Below are 21,649 nucleotides of genomic sequence, written 5' to 3' on the forward strand. Positions count from 1 at the left end.
CAGTGGGTTCTAGGTACCAGCTAGCAGACTGCATTACATTTAGTTTCATGGTTCTAGGTACCAGCTAGCAGACTGCATTACATTTAGTTTCATGGTTCTAGGTACCAGCTAGCAGACTGCATTACATTTAGTTTCATGGTTCTAGGTACCAGCTAGCAGACTGCATTACGTTTAGTTTGATCCGACAACGTGGTTGTGTGACAAAGTGCATTTTGTTCTCTCTGAGAGTACAGTAGTAATGTGATCTCAGTAGTAAAAGCGCGAGCAGTGACTCCCAATGTGGAAATCACATGTACTTAAAAAAAAGTGTATGAAAATCAACAGAAAAGTAATGTTTGCTATCAGATTATTATTATTAGGAAGTTGCTTGGCTCTGTATTTTTGCAGGACTGTGTTTGTTTTTTTCATGGTGAAGAATATATTTATTAGCCAGCCGTACGTTGTCTCAGATCGGTGCCTATAGTTGAACGTTCTCCTGTGTGAAAGATATGGAGAGACAATAAACATGATGCTCGTTTGTCCTTCTAGTTGAGCAGCATAGGGATATTTTGTCTAATCCGCGCTAATTCGTGTAAAAGGTAAAAGCATTTTGCACAGATGTAGCCCAGGGCATGCTCTAATGATTTAGCTAGGGGCGCCCAAGCTGGCGACCTTCGGGATCGCCACAGCCTATACTGATGGATTCTGAATCCATTCCAAGCATTAGTTTTGCACGAAAAACACTCCTTTGGCTAAAAACAGCATCACATTTGGGAAAGTGGCTATGGGCGAATTGTACCTCTTGTTGTACCTGTGGTGTGCGGGCTCCATCCATCAAGTTTTTTTAGCCCAGCACCCAGCCTGTCGATGTCCGCTATGGGCAAATTTAGCCCAAGGAGTGTTTTTTGTACAAAACCAATACTTGGAATGGATTCAGAATTATGAAAACCCCTTAGTTTGACACATCACATGTTGCTTAAAGCATAATGAAATTTAGAAAATGTTGCCTTATATAGGTTGTTAATGGTGGCCATATGGATTTGGCTGCTGTAGCGACCCCGAAGGTCGCCGGCTCGAGCGCAAAATGTGGCGCTTTTAGACGAATTTGCACGAAATCACCCTTATCTCTCCCTATGCTCCTCCACTATTCCTTCCTCCTCGACCCAAAAAACCTGCTGTCACTCAAGAAGCCCCAAAGTACCGACCCGTTCACTCACCGGTACTTTAAGGATGTTTACAACGTTGTTCGTTTCTTTCTATGTGAGAAGACGTTCAGAACTCTTTCAGAACCCCCCATCCCCCCCTTTCAGGAGTTTATGTAAAGTGTACAAATGCCATGGTTCTGTTTTTTTTTTATACAATACTCTGTAACTTTGCCTTTGTAAATTTGGGCAGGAAAAAAAATAAATCTTTTTATGAGACAATCTGTCATCTTGAACTGTTCACTTTGCTTCTGGGTCTGTCAAATTAAGGAATTGTCCCCACACACGCACACACACACACACACACACGCTCACACACACTTCATCTTTCTTTCACTGTACCTTCCAATAAACCAGAGGTTCTCAACCCTTTTGGCTGGGGAGCCCTGGAAATGCTTTGGCCATCGGATGCGTCATGCCGCAGTGCTACGCGTTGTGAGCTTGTAGATCGGCTATTTTCAGCATGCAACCAAATGTAAAATGACTTGTCTTTTACTTAAACTGGATCTCTGGTCCACTAGTCCCTTCCTAACATTTTAGTAGGTTTTATTTGTTGACGAAATTGTCAATATATTTAGTCTTAGTTTTAGTCGTCAAACTCGTCATAGCTTATAGTTTCCATTTAGTTTCCATCAGTGAAAAAAGGTAGTGGACGAACACTTTTCGTCTTAGTATTAGTCGACAAAATCAACACTGCTACACTCCACTTCCACAGGGCAGATAACAGCTTTCCAGCCAGCCTCCTGCACTCTGCCGCCAGCTCTTAATACTTGGCTGGCTTCCGCTCATATAAGCAGCCTCCCAACCTCCCTCCCATGGGACAGTGAGTTCCAGAGACTGCCAGAGACTGCCTTGCAAGCCTCTGACCACAAACCTCTAAACTTTGACCTTCTCTGTTGGTGGTTTGACTTTGCCAACGTTCACATCTGGCAGGCTGATTGCACAGTTCCCTAATGCTCCAGAATGGTGTGCTCTAAAAACTAACAGACAGTAATGCAGCGGCAGATGGCCATTATGCCGGGGATGATTCTGTTGAGTGTACATGTGAAATGTGATTATCCTCTTTCTTATATATAAAAATGGTAAAGATGGAGTTCCGTGATTTTTGCATTTTCTTTCTCCAGTTTTTCATGTGTTCATGAGGTGACAGTACTTCATTAGACCCCTTGGTATGGTTATTTGCAATTATGTCTTCCCTTTATATTTGGGGTTTCTTCCTGGAGGCTGAAAACTTGACAGTCAAATGTGCCAATGAAAAACAAAAAAAACAGCGATATAGTGACATCACAATATATATATATAATAGACTGTTATCACAGACCTTTAAAGGCAGTCCCGGGAGCTTAATGAGCAGATTCCAGTTAATTGGATTAGTTAATTGGATTATTGGAGAACGCCTTGTGACTGCTCAGAACCTTTCTCCTCGTCATACGAAGGAGGACGAGAAGAGAAAGGAGAGAGGTATGAAGGATTATGATTAACATTTATCTTAAATGTACTGTATATGTATATTTATGAAGGATAATGATTAACATTCATGTTAAATGTACTGTACATATTTTAGATAACACCAGTAGTTAATAGTGTTTCTACATAGTGCATGAGCTCTTTGTTGTCATGACAACACTGCAAAGCAGCAGCTGTTGTGCATCAAGGTATAATTTGCTGTGACCCGTTGCATGTCTCTGCTGCTTTTCATTTGTTCCTGACCTGGGAACAGACTTAAACAAACAATAGAGGGTATGCGCGTGACATCATCATCATACGCGGAAGATATGCGGGAACGCCTACTGAGTGCCAAAAACTACTTTCTGACCTTGACAGCCCATAGAGCACCGAAGACCTGACGTCACTGTCAGTAGAGGACGCCAGTCCACAGGTTTGTGTACTTTTTATTTGCATTGAAATCCCCTCTTCATAAGAACTGTGTTTGAAAAATAAACCGATCATCCCGGCCTTTTCACTCATATGGATATGAAGCATCGACTGAAGGTGGAAATGTACAAATATACCGAACAACAGAAACTGACATGTTAATTACGTTATTTATTTATTTTTTATATATATTTAATGCTTTGTGGTTACTACGAGTCGAGTCAGCTGAGCTTACGTTAACGAGGAATCTCAGGAACGCAATGTGTTGACAGCTGGGTGTGACGTATATTAGCAGCGACATTGCTTTCATTGTAGTTTCAATGGTTTTGCGGCCACATTAATTCCATTTTCTCCAGAAACTGGCTGTATCAAATATTAATGGACATCATTAACGACGCACAGCCACCCCCCTGACAGAAAGGCCGGCATGATCGGTTTATTTTTCAAACACAGTTCTTATATGAAGCGACCTAAAATCCCCTATGGGGATTTCAATGCAAATAAAAAAATACATGAACCTGTGGACTGGCGCCCTCTACTGAAAGTGACGTCAGACTTCGGTGCTCTATACATGCAAACAGAAAGATCCTATCTGATTGCATTAAATGATCACTTTGCCACTCGATTTGCCATTCACTTGCGCATACCCACTATTAAGCAATATTACACGAGGCTGTGCATTACCGTCATTAATGGCACGCATGCGTTGCTGCAGGAACGAGCCGATAGGCCAGATCCGTATAGGCAGCGCAGATGTGAAAGCATGGCCACGTGCTGCTGGTGTTTACAATTTACAATGTAATCATTTAGCAGCAGACGCTCTTAATCCAGAGAGAATTACAGTAAGCAAGAACAACACATGGTAATACATATAAATAGTCATCAAGAATCATAAGTAAGCTAACAATCTAACATGTATGTCTACATAAAATGCTATCTAAGTTACATACATTGAGCCTTTGCATACGCATGTAAGGTCGTCGAGGCTATAGAGCGTCGCAGTCCCGCCCCCTGTCATGACGACGCCAGGCCCAGGAAATGATTCCCAAAGCATTTCTCCCATAGATAAACACAATATTTTGGACCAAACAAATAATTACAAAGAAGAAAAACAACAAAAAAAGTGTTGTAACCTGCCGTTTTTCTTCTTCTTTCTAATTATTTTTTTTGGCCCAAAAATGGTGTTTGTTGTCATGATTTGCCACGACAAGAGTTGGCTTTGTACGACGCTTAAAAGGTCTTTAAATAAATACATTTTCAAAAGTCTATGAGGAAATTGAACGGAGAATCATTTCCTGGGCCCTGTTAGGGGGCGGGACTGCGACGCTCTATAGGGCAATTGCTACGGCAAGTGCTATACGGGCTAAGATGGAGTCTGAAGAGTTGGGTTTTCAGACTACGGCGGGAGAAAGTTCAGTCCATAGTTTTGGAGCCAGAAGGGAGAAGAGTCTTATACACAGTAAGACTGTGTGTGTGTGTGTGTGTGTGTGTGTGTGTGTGTGTGTGTGTGTGTGTGTGTGTGTGTGTGTGTGTGTGTGTGTGTGTGTGTGTGTGTGTGTGTGTGTGTGTGTGTGTGTGTGTGTGTGTGTGTGTGTGTGTGTGTGTGTGTGTGTGTGTGTGTGTGTGTGTGTGTGTGTGTGTGTGTGTGTGTGTGTGTGTGCGCGCGCGTGTGCTCAGGGGCAGGAACATGATGGAGCCGCAGCAGGAACAAGAGGCAGGTCTGCTCTCAGTGGCACAGGACCTGGAGACTTCCAAGGACCACCTTAAGTCCCCCAGGGACCACCTGGAGAGCCCCAGGGACCACCTGGAGTCCCCCAGGCAGCAACTGCACCTGGAGTCCCCCAGGAACCACCAGCACCTGAAGTCCCCCAGGGACTACCTGCACCTGAAGTCCCCCAGGGACCACCTGGAGTCCCCCAGGGACCACCTGCACCTGGAGTCCCCCAGGGACCACCTGCACCTTAAGTCCCCCAGGGACCACCTGAAGTCCCCCAGGGACCACCTGCACCTGAAGTCCCCCAGGGACCACCTGGAGTCCCCCAGGCACCACCTGCACCTGGAGTCCCCCAGGGACCACCTGCACCTGAAGTCCCCCAGGGACCACCTGGAGTCCCCCAGGCACCACCTGCATCTGGAGTCCCCCAGGGACCACCTGCACCTGAAGTCCCCCAGGGACCACCTGCACCTGAAGTCCCCCAGGGACCACCTGAAGTCCCCCAGGGACCACCTGGAGTCCCCCAGGGACCATCTGCACCTGGAGTCCCCCAGGGACCACCTGGACTCCCCCAGGGACCACCTGGACTCCCCCAAGGACCTCGAGAAGGACGAAGACACACACGGACATTTCAGGCAAGTTATTATGCACATTCCACAAACACAAAGGGCACACACACACACACACACAGCACATGTGCATTTCATATGGGTTCCACTTTTTCCTGATAATAATAATAATAATAATACATTTTATTTATAACGCACTTTACATTTGAAACAAATCTCAAAGTGCTACAACAAGAAGAAGAATAAGAAAAATAATCTTAAAATAATGCATGATTAAATAAAATGACTAAAAAAGCACATATCATGGTATACTGCTAAAAGGATTAAAAGCACACCGGGCAACTAATGGTCCAGCTGGCCAAATGCCTTTATTGCTACTGAATGTACTAGTATTTATACAACAAGTCCAACAATCTGATTGACAAGCTAAAAGGCCTTTTAAGACGGTGAGTGACTGACACGCCTTAGTAATTAATTTTGGACGCACGCCATGCTGAGAAGCTGAGGGGCGATTATACGCAAGCATATTTTCATGGGCGCAGTCTCGTGTAATTGAGTCACAAGCGACTAGACCTGGATTGTGGTGAGCTTTTGTTCCACGCTACACGTCCCGAATCAATCAAGCAATGGAGTTACTCAAAGATCCGCCCCCGCCTGCCTCTGATTGGCCTACCGAACGTCCATTTCTGTGACACACACGGAACTGCTTCGCCTCTAGTCATGTGTCACATTCGCGAGCATTGCAGGCTTTGTGTAAATGGAGATGACCCGTGACTTTCTCTACTTGGGGGACTCTGGAGGACGAGGATTTACTATTCTGTCCATATCGGGTCGCAACTCAGACGGGGTTGAGTCGACCGAAAAGAACTTCACAACATTCGACGCAGCAACTTGCACGCTTTAGCGCGCTCGGTGGTGTCTCTCGTTGCTCAAATTTGCCCCTCCATCGCAATCTCAAACTTATCGGCCCAAAAACATAGTCTATTGTTGGAAAAATAGTGACTGTAGCAGGGTTCGATCCCGGGAGGTGTGGGTTGGGAGTCTAATGAGTAATAACTTGTGAGGCACGCTACCGAGCTGGCTGCCAGAAAGCTTTGCTGTTACTGTATTAGAATGCGAGAATGCCCGGCCCCGCGGGCAGGGCCGCTTGGCCTCGCGCTAGGCAGCGTCCCCCCCTCCCTTTTTAATAGGCTTATAAATGTAACAATCACTTTCCATCTCAAACCTGGCTAAAATCTTTAGTTTCGCATACATGCTTGATATATTTCACATTTAGGCTACCCGCTGACATAGCGTGTCTGCATCCCGTAAATAACTTTTGGGGGGGCCACATGTCACCCATGATTGGTGTACAGAGCAGTGCAATTGTTCCACTAAAGTGCAGCAATTTTAGGAATATAGTATACACTTCAGAGATTCTGAACTTTTGATTGATACTTAGTATTATTATTGTTTTTATTATTATTGTGATTTAATCCCAGGTTTCACCTGATTGATGACCTGACCTATGAAGAAGTGAAGAAATGCTACCGAGGCACAGTAAGTCCCTCTATGGTTATGCACTTGGTTATGGTTACCAGCTAATCTCTGGCACCGTTAACCCGGTTGATGCCAAACTTTGCACACATACTCCCTGGATGCCAACGATGAACCTCTGCCCCAAATGTTCCAGAACGGCCTGTTATAGCGCCACCAGGAGGCCGACTTTTGTAAAACAAATGTTTTCATATTACTCCTCCAAAAATCATGCAAATCGTTACACAGTATCTCTATAGTTGAGCTCAAGACGAATCTGTCCCATATTTCATATTCCATCCTAATTGGCTATAAAAAAAATTGGAACAAAAAGCGTCAAATCATGAACGCAGCATACAATTTACAGGAGATCTTTCACGCACTTTCCTACTAGGCTGAGAAATAAATCCCACCCTTTTCACATTGGCCCCTTTCCAATTGCCATCAAAGGCATAAGAAGAAATAGCACCCTCACATTGGCCTTATATTATTACATTATAGCGCCACCAGGAGGCCACAACTTGACCTGGCCTGTTGGAGACCTGTGCCCAGAGGGGCACTTTTACTACTTTGTTTTATTTAGTTGTAGTCATAGTCCTTTGAATATAATTTCATAAGGTTTCAGTCGACAAAATCTACAGTTGATTTTGTGACTAAAATGTATGTTAGCTGGCCTTGATGGCGTCGGAATGGTTGGATTGTACACTCTGTTGCATGCTGAAAATAGCGGACATACAGATGTGCCATTCCAACAGGTTTTATTCACTGATTAGCCTAATGCTAATTCTACTGCTTTGCTACTGGCAGGAAGTTTCCAGCAAAGGAACTCTATCTATTCAGGGAATCTGAATAGGATTTACATAACCTTAAATGGCCCCTTTCTCACTGATGATGTTCTGTTTCTGACAATGCACTGACAATCTGCTGAACTGGCAGGAGCTGTGAAGTTCTCAAACCGCACATCTGTACGTGTGTGTACGTACGTGTGTGTGTGTGTGTGTGTGTGTGTGTGTGTGTGTGTGTGTGTGTGTGTGTGTGTGTGTCTGTCACTAACCGGTCCTGTCGGGGGACAGTGTGATTCTTGCAGCGGGGTGCTCCAGGCACTGGATGTGCGCGAGTGTGTGTGCGTCTACGGAGCCAACATGCTCAGCCTGGTGCAGAGCTCTCGTCCTCTGAAAGACAGGGTGGTGTCGGCCGCGTTCGGAGCAGCGGGCGGAGGAGGAGGTAGGTGGAGGAGGAGGAGGTAGGGTTGATGGGGCCGTATGAAAAGGGTGCATATCTTTGGTCTGACGTACTAACAGTCCCAAATCGCAATACTCCGATACCCTACCTACCCCGAACCCTAACCTAACCCTAAAGCCCAAACCACACCAATGGGTCGCCATGCAACTCCTTGCAACCAAACGATTGCAAGTAGACGCATGTAGACGCATGTGGATGCATGTACTGTAGGCCTAAAGTGGCACTGTTGAGCAGCCGTTACACACTCACCCATTGACCACTGCAACACACACACACACACACACACACAAACTATAACAATAAAAGTGGGTCGGACCGCTCCGACCCACTGCATCTGTAGGTGGAGAAAGTGATAATATGCATTATGGTCATCTGTAGGTGGAGGAAGCGTGCAGACGGGGCGTCCAGCCAAGGAGCTGCTCATGACCCTGCCCTGTCCGTCTGCGCAGACCGTCAGCAAGTACAGCTCCCAGTACCACAAACTGTTCCAATGCGTTCCCAAGGATGAGATCCTCATGAAAGGTATATACGGTAATATGTGCTTTGTCCTTTTGCCATTGCCATCTACGTACATATTCATACCCCCCGCCTATGGGACGTTATCTGCCAGCTATGAACATGTTCGTATCTAAAGCATTACACCATATATGAAGCGGTTTAGCCGAAAATCTGCTTTTACCATTGGCGCCTCCGTCACCCCCGGCACCAGGATCGTTGCACTCCCCATCCCTCCAACCTCCCCCCCCCCGCTCCGGACATGTTAACGTTTCTGGTGAAAGATAAACAGCGTGAGCTAATGCTAATAATAGCCGATCGTTACAATGAAGGTCTCCATGCCTGTACCTGTGTACGTGTACCATGGAAATTAAGTCTGCCCTAAACAAAGCAGATGTTTATATGGGTGTCATACTAGTGCAGTAGGCTACCTTTCCTCGCCACATGGTGGCACACAAAGAGTTAAGTCCCTGTACAGTAGATGCCAGTAGATGTTGATTACTTATTTTATTTATATTTTGCTGTTGTTCAGTTGTAGTCAAGTGTCTTTTTTCCTGCTGCTCAATTCTCTTATGAAGATCCTGTATTTTGTTCTCTTTTTTTACAGTGCTGTTTGCATCACGATTCAAATTGTGATTTAATTACGATATGTCGTTACATGCCTATTATTTTCTCCTCAGTGTACTCCTGTGCTCTCCTCAGAGAGTAGACATGTTTTTTGTGTGTGTTTTTTACAGTGTACTCCTGTGCTCTCCTCAGAGACATCCTCCTTCAGGGCAGGCTGTATATTTCCAGAACATGGCTGTGTTTCTACGCCTATCTATCCTATCTTGGCAGGGACATCAAGGTGAGGATCAAAGGCTGTGATTGACAGGATGCTGCCACGTGCACACACGCACACACACACAGGTTGACAAGCGCGTTGACCTCTGACTGACAGTCACTTAGAGTTAGACAGACATATCGTATCCCAGTCATACTTTGAACACATCAAGAAATCGTGTACCACGAAAGGATGGCTCGACCTGTTCTTCTTTATTAAGATGACGTTTTTGATGCATGCACTGTTCCCATACTTTACCTCTTGAGCATTTATGATTCTATCCACTATTCTAAAATGTAATGTTACCATATGCATGTGTTTCCTTAGGGTCATCAAAATAACATGGATGGATTATTATGATGGATTATTGGGTTATTATATAAATTGTGGATCATGGTAAATTCAGGGGTTGAACGTTGGGTTACCATTGAAAACCTATAAGGCAAACATTTCAAATTTGGATTATGCTTTAAGTAGCATGTGACATGTCAACTCTGTCAATTCTGAATCAACTCTGGACTTGTCAATCCGCTCGTAGAAAAAAAATCACACCCGTGTGAACTGAGTGGTGCAAGGTCTTATATGCAAGGTGATCAGCTGTGGTCTGACGTAATGTCAGTGACCATAGCAACCATGCTCGTTTTTTTGGTACGAACAAACACGGGTACACGGGTACAAAGCCAGTTGTTGGAGTGGTTTGCACCACTCAAAAACACACGCCTCTCATTGGAAATGAATTACTAGCCATGTCAGTCGCTGCCCGTCTGTATGTTTCTCCATGGTAACGTATAGGTTGCTGTCCCGGTGTCTGTATGTGTTTCCATGGTAACATATATGTTGCTATCCCGGTGTCTGTATGTGTTTCCATGGTAACATATATGTCGCTATCCCGGTGTCTGTATGTGTTTCCATGGTAACATATATGTTGCTATCCCGGTGTCTGTATGTGTTTCCATGGTAACATATATGTCGCTATCCCGGTGTCTTATGTGTTTCCATGGTAACATATATGTTGCTATCCCGGTGTCTGTAAGTGTTTCCATGGTAACGTATAGGTTGCTATCCCGGTGATTTCGGTGAGGCTGGTGAAGAAGCACAAAACAGCAGGCCTGGTGCCCAACGGCTTAGCCATCACCACAGATGCTGGCCAGAAGGTTATTATTATTATTATTATTATTATTATTATTATTATTATTGCGCAAGCAGAGCGCGCAAGTACTGTAATCGGCTGTGTATGTCGGTGTTGTTGTCCACCAGCCAATAAGGAACCACCATTCTTGATGACGTAACTAAGGTATGTTTGGTGATCGTGTGTGTGTGTGTGTGTGTGTGTGTGTGTGTGTGTGTGTGTGTGTGTGTGTGTGTGTGTGTGTGTGTGTGTGTGTGTGTGTGTGTGTGTGTGTGTGTGTGTGTGTGTGTGTGTGTGTGTGTGTGTGTGTGTGTGTGTGTGTGTGAGACTATGTACAGTATGTAAGAATGGTGGTCCCTTATTGACTGTTGATGGTGAACAGCAGTTGTAATATAGACATTAGTTATTAGCAGAACCTGTGCGCTCTGCTTGTGCATAAGTAGGCCATACCTGGCCTACCTCGTTGGCAAGTTGGCACCTCGACAGAAATGTCCTCCATGTCTTGTCCTCAGTATTATGAATGTATAACTGCCCTCCATGTCTTGTCCTCAGTATTATAGATGAATAACTGTCCTCCATGTCTTGTCCTCAGTATTATGAATGTATAACTGCCCTCTGTCTTGTCCTCAGTATTATAGATGAATAACTGCCCTCCATGTATTGTCCTCAGTATTATGAATGTATAACTGCCCTCCATGTCTTGTCCTCAGTATTATAGATGAATAACTGTCCTCCATGTCTTGTCCTCAGTATTATGAATGTATAACTGCCCTCCATGTCTTGTCCTCAGTATTATGAATGTATAACTGCCCTCCATGTCTTGTCCTCAGTATTATAGATGAATAACTGTCCTCTATGTCTTGTCCTCAGTATGTCTTTGTGTCTCTGCTGTCAAGAGACAGTGTTTATGACGTACTGCGCAGGATCTGTACCCATCTGCAGGTCAGGATACACACACACACACACACACACACACACACACACACACACACACACACACACACACAGTCACACACAAATAGGCCTATTTATTGTCAGCGGGGACAATTATGCAATATTACACGAGAGGCTGTGCTTTACTGCTCGCCTTGCTGCAGGAAGGAGCCGATAGGCGAGTTCTGTAAGAAGTTGTGTGAGCATTGTGAGCTTGTAGATTTGCTATTTTCAAAATATTTGTATACATTTGAAAACTTGAAATGGGACATTCTGCATAACGAGTACTTTCTACCTTTGGTACTTTAAGTACATTTTGATGCCAATACTTTTGTACTTTTACTCAAGTAAAACATGTGAGTACTTTTTTTCCCACCTACAGGTCAACGGAAAGAGCCTCAGCTTGAGACAGTTCAGGGAGGAAGTGGAACCCACCATATCTCTGGTACATTACCTTATTACGTTTTTACCTTATTACCATATTACCATATTAACTTATTACCATATCTCTTTAGTTACAGTATGGTCCATTGAATGAAGCTTGTTTTGACCAAAAATGCAATCTGAAAAAAAAAGCATTTTTCTATTGTGGAGGTGGACGGCACGCAGAATTTTTCCTTCCGGTTGCATACCATTGCCTAGCAACCTAGAAGCATTCATTCGTTGGCTAAGAGCGCCACCATCTACCATAAACCACTGTAAAGACCACATGGTGGAGGGTGGAGGTGTCCGCCGTCGGCTGTAAAGCACTGGATTAGACTTGCCGGAGATCTCTGCCAATGGCAGGGAACAGAAAGAATCCACTCCAGTGAGCCATGGCAGTTTTTCTGAGGCTTTTTCAGGTGCAATGGAAAAATACCTAATTTGGACTCTTCTTCAACAAAGATGGCGAAAGCAAACATTCTTTGTACTTATACATTTATGTATTTATTTATTTATTTGACAGGGACAAAGCTCATTAATCAACATGTCAGTTTTCACATCAATGTAAATGGGCCAGAGTTAGCCAAAGCTAAATTTCATCTGTAGTCCCTGGGCAGGCTCTTAAGAAATGAATGATAAAAAGAAAGACATAGTGTAGTGTGCCATGCGTTGGTGCCATGTGTGCATATGTGCCAGCACCCAACACCATGTCCATACGAAAACACAGTACAATGCAGTACAATACAGGAACAGATCAACATGGTACAGGGGACAGAACAACAGCAAAGTGGAGTGAGAAATGACATCGGTTGTAAATACTAAATAGTGCTGATAGTTACTCATGATTACAGATTTGAATTGTTTTTAGCCACCTTTTTAGGTTGAATTTGAAGGTCAGATAGTTGGAAGTCTCTCTTACTTCTGTGGGGAGACTGTTCCAGTGATGGGAGGCTCTAACAGAGAAGACTGTTTTACCAAACACACTACGTCTACATACATAAAATTGTATGGTACAAAACACTGAAGTCCTTAAACCAGAAACCTAAACCTAACCTCAGTAAAACTATGCCTGCCCAGGAGCCAATCAGACACGCGGTAATGTTCATGATAAAATACCACCATTTCTTTCTACTCAGTCTGTGTCTCATAGAAGGGCTGTGGGCAGTTCAGGAAAAAGTTGCAATGTGATAATGGAAGCCATCGTTCTCACGATAATCATAATACAAATCTAAATATATATTTTTGCAAATCTTGTTTAAAAAAATCTGCCTAACGATGATGTCACTGGTGGACGGGTTTCTGAACTACCCACAACCCTGAGACACAGACCTAGTAGAACTTTTTTTTTGCTATTTTACCATGATCATTAGTGAGGACCAATTATATGAAGATAGGTTGAAAAGTGGTGAAGTGGTCCTTTAATGAACTAATTGATTGATGAAAAATAAATAATAAATCACTTTTGACAAGTAGCTTAATTATTTTTGCGCCGGGTCCGTATATATATACGGGGGGCGGGCAAACTCCAACTCCTAAAGTGAACGTGTATGGTGCCACCTGGAACTGGGATTTATGCTAACAGCTAGCTGCAATAAAATAGTTAAGTAGCGATATGTCTATGTGCTCCACTCTATGCTATATGAGGTCAAGCTGGACGACAGGGGCAGTTCCGCTAAATAGACCACATGGCAAGTCATCTGGGATCAATATGAGTGTTATTTATTTTGTCCGGAGTTATCCTTTAATTTTGAAATCAATGAATGAAAAACCCTCTGTGTTGCTATCATACCTCTTTCATTTCTCCCCGCATGCAGGATGAGTTCCCTGCTCCGGACGAGTTCCCTGTAGACCAGTTCCCTGTAGATGTCGTCGAGTACCCCTCGGTGTTGAAGTGGAGAAGGAAGCCATCGGCGGGGTCTACGTCCTCCTCCCTCCCCGACCTCCTGGGGAACTCCACCAGCAGCCTGACTGTAGTGGACGCCCCATTCCACAGTGAGCAGCCATTTGAAGGTTAGTGTAGTCAGTGGACGCCCCATTCCATAGTGAGCAATCATTTATTTGAAGGTAGACACCATTCCACAGTGAGCAACCATATTATTTATTTAAGTCAGTGGTTCCCAAAGTGGGGTCCGGGGACCCCAAGGGGTCCTTGAGGGAGTTCCAGGGGGTCCTCAGCTAAATGATAGTTTAGAACCAAATGGACCTTTATGGGTCTGTAACTCTGAGAGTGTACAAATTGAACCAAAGAGTTAAATTAACATTGATTTTACATATATAAATTGGGGGTCTCAGAGATAGAAATGCCATTAAATGGGGGTCCGTAGACTAATGCATGTCAAACTGGGGGGTCCCTGAAATTACCAGGTTGAGAATCACTGCTAGAGCCGTAAATATATTCTCTTATGGGGGGTCCCTGGCATATCTTTTCAAATCAGGGTCCACGGGTCAATTTGGGGGTCCTTGACATGAAAAGGTTTGGGAACCACTGATAAGTGATAAGTGAACGGAGTGGACACATTGCAATGACGTCACACCGCGGAAGCATGCGTTGCCTAGAAATCAACAAAACGTGAGATGGGTTTAGTAGCCTACCTAAACACGAGAAATCTCGAGATTAGCATAGATTAAAGACCGTTGTGTGTATCTGCATCGAGTGACCTTTGTACATAGAGACTGATTTATTGGAGATTCCGATAATTGTACACAGACATTTTGTTTTGATGTTATTGTTCCACTTTTTGCTTTGGTGATGTAAACGTATGTTTTCTCGTGCCAATAAAGCCCTTTGAATTGAATCGTGTGTGTTGCAGAGCACACTCTGCAGGCGGAGAGATGTCTGTTATCGGAGCCAGTAGTGGAGCTCAGCCCGATGGAGTACCAACTGCTCAAGATCTTCACCCTGCTGTGAGTACTGTAGTCACATGATGAGAAACACCACTATATCAAAAACAATGGGTTTCCCGAACGCATTTAGTTTAAGACTCAGGCAATGGTAGGCCTGAGGCCTGGTATGGTAGGCCTCAGGCCTCAGGTCTACCATTCTGAAATTTAATTTAATAATATTTGGACTGCTGGACAGGCTCTCTTTACTCTTAAAAAAATACAATAATAGCCCACTATTTTCACTGTACAAGCACTTCTTCATATCATTTTAACGTACGATGGGCACTGTTAATTGCATAATTGAGTAGAATTGGTGACTGTTTTTATTTAATAATAATAATGATAATTTGTCTCCAGTCTCAACTGTAACGTTGCACTGATATTTTCAGATGAATTGAAAATGGAGGACCCTGATGTAAACAAGCTAGTCTTAGTGCTGGTTATATCCTTGCAGTAGCAGTTTTTTGTATTGACCTGCACTTTCTTTTGAACTGTACCCATTCTACAAACGATGAATAAACGTTTCAATCAATCAATCAATCAATCAATCAATCATATGATGCTTGTGTGAATCATGAGACCTGAAACAAAGTCCAATGTCGCCTCCCAGTGTTCACAACGTGACATAACACATTGAGACCTGCATGGTCACTGTGCTGTGAAACCAGTGGTGGAAAAAAGTACTCACAATTGTTACTTAAGTAAAAGTATCAATACTGCCATATAGGAATACTCTATTACAAGTAAAGGTCCTGAATTAAAAATGTACTTGAGTAAAAGTACAAAAGTATTGTTATCAAAAGTACTCATTATGCAGAATGTCCCATTTCACAAGTTAAAAATGTATTGAAAAGCATTTGAAAATAGACGATCTACAAGCTCACAATGTGTCACATCGTAATGCATTGTGAGCTTGTAGATCTGCTATTTTCAAATGGCCAAAATATACGGCTGAAGTGGGTAATTTTGTAATAATAATCAAAATCTACAAAGTAATTATTTAACTAAAGTTTTCAAATAAATGTAGTGGAGTAAAAAGTACAATATTTGGATCTGAGATGTAGTGCAGTAGAAATAAAACTATACAAAAAAATTGGAAATACTCCAGTAAAGTTAAAATGCCTCAAAATACCAATCTTCCACCCCAGTCATGCATTATACCATTACATACCATTCTTCCACCCCAGTTTTTTTTTTAATTAACCCTAGAACACTAAACCCAGGTGATTTTCCCCCGGACAATAATTATGTTTATGTGATTTTCTTAATGTTGCTGATGTCTGATGTGGGTGGGTCTTTCAGTACCTTCATGATGCTCAGTGACATCATAGAAGGTAGGTTTGTTTCCCTGCCCACATCCCTGTTTTTTTGAGGGGCGCTAGCCACTCCTTGGTCCTACACAAACATTAAATTCCCATTGATAATGAATGGAGAGTTTTAACATTCTCACATGTGCCAGGAATGGGTGGACCAAAGGAGAAGTTCCCAGCTCCATTTTTTAAGGAATATCTTTTAAATAATACCCAAAAATAATAATAACCCCCTCCCCCATGATAGGGCCCCCACATTGCCATGAGATGTTGTACTTTAAAGGGTAAGAGCACTTTTGCAGAGGTTTGGGTTGTGTAATTACCTTGCCATGATGTAACTCCAAATGTGGACAAGAGAACAAAATGCTCCAGTGATTAGAAATTGATCATTCAAAATATGCTCCTCATTGTACGCACATTGTACGCTGAAACAGCTCTGAGTCACCCTTTTAGTACGTAAACAAACAAACAAAGTTGATTCAGACAATATAGAGCATCACCAAAACTCATGTGGTTTTATTTAATTTTTTTAAATGTTAACTTCCTGTTGATTTTACTATTTGAAGATCTGTATCCGGATCCTCTGATCCAGTCAGGTTTTCTTCCTAATAAAAATGGACAAATCAACTGGAAGTTAACATTTTTATTTAAAAAAAAGAAAACCACATTTTTGGTGATGCTCTACATAGTATCCATTATGTGTGTCCCTGGGTCTGTCCAAGCACGAAAATAGCTTGGTTGGTAACTCTGTCATTTCTCGACCGTTTCGGACGCGGGGCGGCTCGCCGGAACCGGGCCAGCCCCCTGGGCACATTTCTGGTGGTCTGGACTCTGGATGTTCCGGGACCCCCCGGGGACCCCCACACGGTAACTCTGTCATTTCTCGACCGTTTCGACCCCCACACGGAGTTGCACCACTCACTTCACACGGGTTTTATTTCTTTTCCACATTAAGTTACATCATGGCAAGGTAATTACACAACCCAAACCTCTACAAAAGTGGTCAATATATTTTGATGAGAATTTCTTCGGGTATAAAATATACTCAGGTTTAGTGATGGTGGGTTTAGCGTTCTAGGCCCTAGGGTTATCCTGTCGTCTCTCTCTCCTCAGAATCATTGTCCTCATCCTCTCTCTCTCTCTCTCTGTCTCTCTCAGAATCATCGTCCTCATACTGTCGTCGTGTTATCTGGCCTTCCGGGTGTGCAGTCTGGAACAGAAGCTGTCTTTCCTCACTAACCCAGCTCTGCTCATTCCAAAGAGGTGAGGTGAGGTGAGGTTAAAGGGTCCGTTTGGTTCCATTCCTACACTCAGTGTAGGAATGCAAGGGGGGCTTTTGGAGCCCCCACAAGGAAACCATGGACCCCACTTTGAGACCCACTGGTGTAGAAGAGTGTTTCCAGACATGCACTCCCACCCTGACTCTGTGGTCAAGCAGAGAGCAGCAAGGGCGAAATCCAAAAGACCCGACCGTCGTGTCGGTCGGCAGATCGGATGGTCGGTCGGTAGTCCAAAGGGTCATTCGGTAAGTCCGACGGGTTGGTCGGTAAGTCCGACGGTCGGTCGTTAGAGAGGATGGAACAGAGCCTTCATTAGTTACTATAATAACACCTGTGAAGTAAGTAAGGAAGCCAATATGGCTGCTGTGCATACAGAGCCTGCTAGAGCCTGTGTTTTGGGTTCACTCCTCAGTTCCATCCTATGGACCTTTACTGTCCTGTCTCTAGCCTATAATAGGCTAAAAAATCCCACTCGTGTGAAGTCCCACTGTATTCATATCGGCCACTAGACGTTGTCATTTAATGCCCTAAACAAGCATTAAAGACTCTATTTGGCTATTTGGAGCATTTTATTTTGAAGTTTCACTCTGAAACGGAAAGCTGTGTTTTTGAACCAATCAGAATGTCGCATCCCTTCCTCACAGACCGACGGGCAGCAAAGCTTGTGGATTATTTCTAACCTATAATGTTTTCAGATACATATTTTAGCGTGTTGGTTAAGTTTAAAATTAATCCTGTCCTGTAATCAAAACCAGCTGTGTTTGGACGAATCACGCAGCAATGGGAATCGAACAGGTGCATTTTTATTTTTATTCATGCGGGACTCGACACGTCATCACGCAGCACGTTTTTGTTCAAAGGAAGTAATTAAAATTGGATGTTTTTCTTTTGGTATAAAAATACACAAAGATGGAGGTTTTCCCATTGTTTTGGCATAGATTGTTAGGTATGCCCATATGATGACCACGGATATGCTCTAAAAGTGTGAACAACATATTTCTCATTTCCCTACGTCCATAGACTTGGCTGGTAAACGATTTACATCGTTACATCGCTCTAAACAAACATTAAAATCCATAGACTTCGCTGCCTCTAAAGTGCTCTAAACAAACCCATAGACTTGGCTTCCACATGACATAATCGTCAAAAGTATTGGAGGAGCAAGCCAAGCGCCCCTCAAAAACACCTTAGAAAGGTGTATTATTATTATTATTATTATAAAAAGTGTTAGTATAAATTGTAATTTGTTGTTGTGCCCAGGTAATCTCTGCTGCTCTACACGTGAAACCAACGGCACATGGATGTTGGATAACCTCCACATAACACTGGATGGATGGACTATATCTGAACAGATCCAGGATCAGATGTTACAGCCCCAGACTATATGAACAGATCCAGAGTCAGCTGATACAGCTCCAGACTATGAACAGATCCAGGATCAGATGTTACAGCCCCAGACTATATGAACAGATCCAGAGTCAGCTGATAGAGCCCCAGACTATGAACAGATCCAGGATCAGTCAGCTGATACAGCTCCAGACTATGAACAGCCCATGTATGTCTGAACAGATCCAGGGTCAGCTGGTCCTGGAAAATATATATACATATATAGATATTTTTAAATATATTTTTCTTACAAAGTCCAGTATTTTATTTATCTTTTAATTTTATTTTCTCGTTCTCTTTTCAATACAGCAGCAAATGACTGAAAACAATGTTTTATCAATTCTCTCACAGATCCTGTATTTTTTGCATCGCGATTCAAATTGCGATTAATTAAATTCTCAACAGTTTGAATCGATTTTAATTGATTTACGATACATCGTTGCATGCCTAGTTATTGGTCCCTTACTATGCAAACATTTATGACTTGAATGTTGTAGGTTTACGTATTTATTCCACGACTTGGTTGAATGCTTGATTCTGATAGGTCAGTCGCCAAATTCAGCGGTGTAATCTGAGATCTAACTTTATATTTTTTATTAATAAAGACGGGTTTCACTCCCAATTTATGTTGCATCCCCTTTTTCATGGTTTCATGGTTAGTCATATTATCACCAGCTGCATATTAATCTGCAGCAGTGTGCTATGAAATGTAAATATGTGTCTACACACACACACACACACACACACACACAGACACCAGCAAGTACATGGCACACTGTTTTGTTTGGAAGTAAAAAAGTTAAATAAACATCTTCATAATCTAACGTTACTCCACGTGGACCTGGAGTGGAGTTGACGGTGTTTACCATGGTGGTGAAAAAAAGCTGCTAAATGACAACATGAGACAAATGAAAGTGAATTCTCTCTGCATCACACCAAGGTAAGTTCTCTGCTGCAGGTGTGTTAGCATAGCTACTTAAATGCTTAGCATTAAAGGGCACATTTGGGGGGTTTGAGTTGTAAAGTTACCTTACCATGATGTAACTCCAAATGTGGACAAGAAATCGAAAATAAATGCTCCGTTGATTAGAAATTGATAGGCCTAATTCAAAATAATTATGCTCCTCATTGACTTATACATTGTACGCTGAAATAGCTCTCAAAGTCACTTTTTTCTGTAATAGTGTAATAGCGTAATAAGTGTAATAGTGATGATTGATTTTCGTCCAAAACAAATATTTATCGTTAAACCATGAAAAATTACTTACTATAGTCTGTTGAGTCCATTTTTTATCGTTGAGAATCATGAAAAATGAAATTTTCGTCAACAAATATTGACCAAAACCATGAAAAACGACAGTCTATAGTATGTTGTGAAATAGTAACTGTAAGTAGCAGTTTATGTAGCTCTGGTCCATAGCTCCAATGCGTTGCATTTTTAGCTATGTTACCGATGACTTCCGGGGCTTGCATGAATGCAGACCAGCCTCTTGTCTATAACGTAAATAAAAAGAAAATTTTTACTACTCACCAATTAAAACAACGGCAGGTTGTGTCATTAGAAAGCCTACTTTCTTACTTATATGTTGCCTTATATGGCGTGAAATGGGCGAAACCAGGCGACACCAGTCGCTTGGGGAAAGAGGCTAAATGAGATACACCCGCGATCCGCACAATTTAAGCCATTACGACACCTTTGGTGAATGACACCTGAGATAGATTTACACCTGGTCGTAAATTTCTTTCCTGAATCTGGCCCAAGATCTTTTCCCATTCCATGACTACCTTCGAAAGTATGCGGGCCGTGGGTAGACAAACATGGGCGGAGTTTAACCGGCGGGGATTGTTCAATTTAAGGCAATCAATTGTACATGGTTCAGAAACTGTTGTCTTGCCTTCATTCATCACAGGCAACACACTGCTCAAATACGATCGGCTTCGGCTTGGCAATTTGTAATGAGGTTCTAGAAAGCTGTTTGAATATTGAAATCCAGTGTTCTCCGCTACTGAAAAGGAGAGTCGCTCGCATGTCACCCCGACTGCGCTCTCTTTGATTACTTCAGCGTTGCATCGCTCTCACTCTCTCATGTGTGTGTTCAACATTTTCACACATATTGAAAATAGCCATGTACAAGCACACAATGAGTTGTGAGCTTTGTAGATTCGTCTAAAATGTCTGGTGTACTTCCTATATTACCGAGAACGTAACAGTGATAGAGTGACAGTGACAGTGAGAGACAGAGATAATCTAAATGCGTCCGTGGTGTTGTTGCTTTTGTCGTATCTGATAGACACGAGACACTCGAAATACTGCACAGAGACACTTAACCAAAAAGCTGGAGAGCGGAGAATTGAGACAGCACGACAGAGCAGATTACATTTCCACAGACAAGAGGTGAGAATAGAGGCGTGTTCACTGTTCCTTTGAAGACGAGATGCTTACCCATTGATCAACCATTTGCTCAAGTGGCCACTTTGAACCACTGGCACATGTAAATGTCCTAGGTGTGTCACACAGGAACTCAGGACTCAAACAAAAGGCACCGAATCAGGCCATCCACACCCCGGGGGTCCCGAGCCAAGTGCTTGAAGTTGAGACAAGCGTCTCGGACCGACACCTCCAAACAGGACGAGCTAAAATAGGTCTACTGAATGTAAATAACACATGGCACATTTTGTAAGAGAACATGAGATATTGAAGAATTATGGATTCCAATATTCCACATAACCCCCCTCGACAGACAACAAACGTCTGTTGCAAAAGAAATATGAAACCATAATTCTCTTACCAGTTACCACCCCCCTTGATCCTCAGCTTAACAATACATTCAAGACACCAGAATAACAGCAGTACAGTACAGAATCTCCCCCAACATGGTTTTCAAACACAG

At 43.0% G+C, this 21,649-nt stretch overlaps 2 protein-coding genes across 2 annotated transcripts in view; one reads left to right on the forward strand and one right to left on the reverse strand.

Moving 5' to 3' along the window:
- LOC306920042 (cytochrome c oxidase subunit 5A, mitochondrial-like) overlaps positions 1-21,649 on the reverse strand; it is a 242,534-nt gene that overhangs the window by 207,580 nt on the left and 13,305 nt on the right. The gene's annotated exons all lie outside the window — the stretch shown is intronic.
- On the forward strand, positions 4,744-18,730 carry LOC306919794 (uncharacterized protein; the record flags this gene model as incomplete). The annotated part of the gene is made up of 12 exons (XM_079496344.1): positions 4,744-5,405; positions 6,821-6,878; positions 7,955-8,078; positions 8,475-8,618; positions 9,329-9,438; positions 10,470-10,568; positions 11,414-11,485; positions 11,859-11,921; positions 13,714-13,909; positions 14,710-14,803; positions 17,251-17,355; positions 18,633-18,730. 12 exons carry the CDS (start codon positions 4,744-4,746, stop codon positions 18,634-18,636), a joined length of 1,731 nt encoding a protein of 576 aa, XP_079352470.1. The 3' UTR covers positions 18,637-18,730.

The sequence above is a fragment of the Electrona antarctica genome, assembly GCF_951216825.1.
Source record: "Electrona antarctica genome assembly, chromosome: 3".
Lineage (NCBI taxonomy): Eukaryota > Metazoa > Chordata > Actinopteri > Myctophiformes > Myctophidae > Electrona > Electrona antarctica.